This window comes from Spinacia oleracea, chromosome 5 (genome assembly GCF_020520425.1).
Source record: "Spinacia oleracea cultivar Varoflay chromosome 5, BTI_SOV_V1, whole genome shotgun sequence".
Taxonomy (NCBI): domain Eukaryota; kingdom Viridiplantae; phylum Streptophyta; class Magnoliopsida; order Caryophyllales; family Amaranthaceae; genus Spinacia; species Spinacia oleracea.
In genome coordinates this window covers 75,201,602-75,203,426 of record NC_079491.1, presented here as the reverse complement: position 1 = coordinate 75,203,426, position 1,825 = coordinate 75,201,602, and the positions used below count along the sequence as shown (strand labels likewise).

Genomic DNA, 1,825 nt, shown 5'->3' with positions numbered 1-1,825 from the left:
GTCGGCGCACCTAACATAATAACGGAACCACGGATCTGAGGAACCATGTCATCTCCTACGAGCAGCAGATGTTCCTGAGCCTCTACTCCGAATCTTGTTGGTGCAAGTACTTCCCAACTACGCTAGCCAGAGTGGCAGGAGAGTGGTTCAGATCGCTACCGAAGGGAACGATCGACGGGTGGAAGGATTTGAAAGAAAAATTCTGTGTACAGTTCGTGAGCAACAATCCCCCCAAACGAACTACCGCCGAATTGACTTCCATTCAGCAAGAGAGAGATGAGAGTCTCCGTGATTTCATGGCCCAGTTCATGAAGGAATCAACTAACATTCCAAATCTGCAGCCCGATGTGGCAATCTTCGCTTTGAAGCACACTCTTCAGGAGGGGAAGTTCCGCGACAAACTGTCGATGAAAAACCCTACCAAGATAGCTGACGTGCTCGAAATGGAAGACACGTTCATCAGAAAGGAAGAGTTCAACAAAGCTGTTGCGATGTTGAAAGGATCTTCGGATCCGAGGGATACAAAAACAAATTAGAGCAAGCCGAAGCGCAGCTCAAGAAAGGGGAAAGAGAAACAGGGTGCGAGAGATGGAAGCTCGAAGAAAGACGGGAGAATGGGTGAACTTCAACCCAAATATATCAACTACACTCCACTCACTCTGCCTTGAAAAGAGATTTTCAGCCTCCACAAGAACGATGAGAAGTGGAAATTTCCAGGAAAACTCAGAACCAACCCCCTTCGCAGAAACAAGAACAAGTGGTGCGAATTCCACGATGACTTCGGCCACTACACCGAAGAGTGTAACGCGCTGAAGGATAACATTGAGGATCTCGTCCGCCGAGGATACCTAAAACAATACTTGCTAGATAGAAGAGAGGAAAAGGAAAAAGCCACAAATGGCAAGCCACAAGAGCAACCCCAGAAAAGGATCTACGAGGCCACTGGGCAAAAGAAAAAAGACATCTTAGTGGTGTTCGGGGGGCAAAGGTCCAACCATGCCAGTAAGAAGCACTTAAGAGAACTCTCCCACCAAGTCAACTTCAGCACCGTAGGGGAGAAGGAGCCCCGTCCTCCGAACATGACCTTCACTGCTGATGATTGCCTCGGAGTCCAATACAAACATGAGGATCCCTTGGTAATATCCATGGATCTCAACAACCACAATGTTCATAGAGTATTGGTTGATGGGGGAAGCGTCATGAGCATCATCTTCAGAAACTGCTTCGACCAACTAATCCTCGGGGAAGGAGAGGAATCACTGACCAAGGTCAGCTACCCACTGATCGGATTCAACGGCTCCGCAACAATTCCCCGAGGAAAGATCACCCTACCAGTAACAGTTGGCCAAGGCCAAGCGACAAGAAGCGTCCGAGAAGAATTCTTGGCGATGGATTGCGACTCAGTGTACAACGACATCCTAGGACGCATCTTGATTCACAAAATGCAAGCAATGCCATCCACGTACCATCAAATGATGATGTATGTCTCGGACGCAGGCTTCGCCGAACGAGTCAAAGGTGATCAAGAGGTCGCAAGGGGAACTTGCGACACAACCATCCGAAAGCCAAGGCTTGGAGACGGTTCTGAATAGGTTGAAGATTAATTTAACCCCGAAGAGGGGAAAAAGAGGCAAAGAGGAGAAAGGCCGGATCGAGCAGTCAGGTGAAACCCGCAGAGGTTGATGCTCAGCCCGAAACCCCTTCTCCCTAACCAGACTAAGAGATGAAGGATATCTCCCTCGAAGATGATTCAGACAGGAGTGTCCGAATAGGCAAAGGCCTAAGCTCGGGACTCCGAATCGATTTGATCCAACTGCTCAGGGAT

At 48.9% G+C, this 1,825-nt stretch overlaps 1 protein-coding gene across 1 annotated transcript; it reads left to right on the top strand.

Annotated features, from left to right (window-relative positions):
• The first annotated feature begins 614 nt into the window (after window positions 1–614).
• Window positions 615–1,592, top strand: LOC110793941 (uncharacterized). The gene is made up of 2 exons (XM_021998877.2): window positions 615–618; window positions 718–1,592. Exons 1-2 carry the CDS (start codon window positions 615–617, stop codon window positions 1,590–1,592), a joined length of 879 nt encoding a protein of 292 aa, XP_021854569.2.
• The last annotated feature ends 233 nt before the right edge of the window (window positions 1,593–1,825 follow it).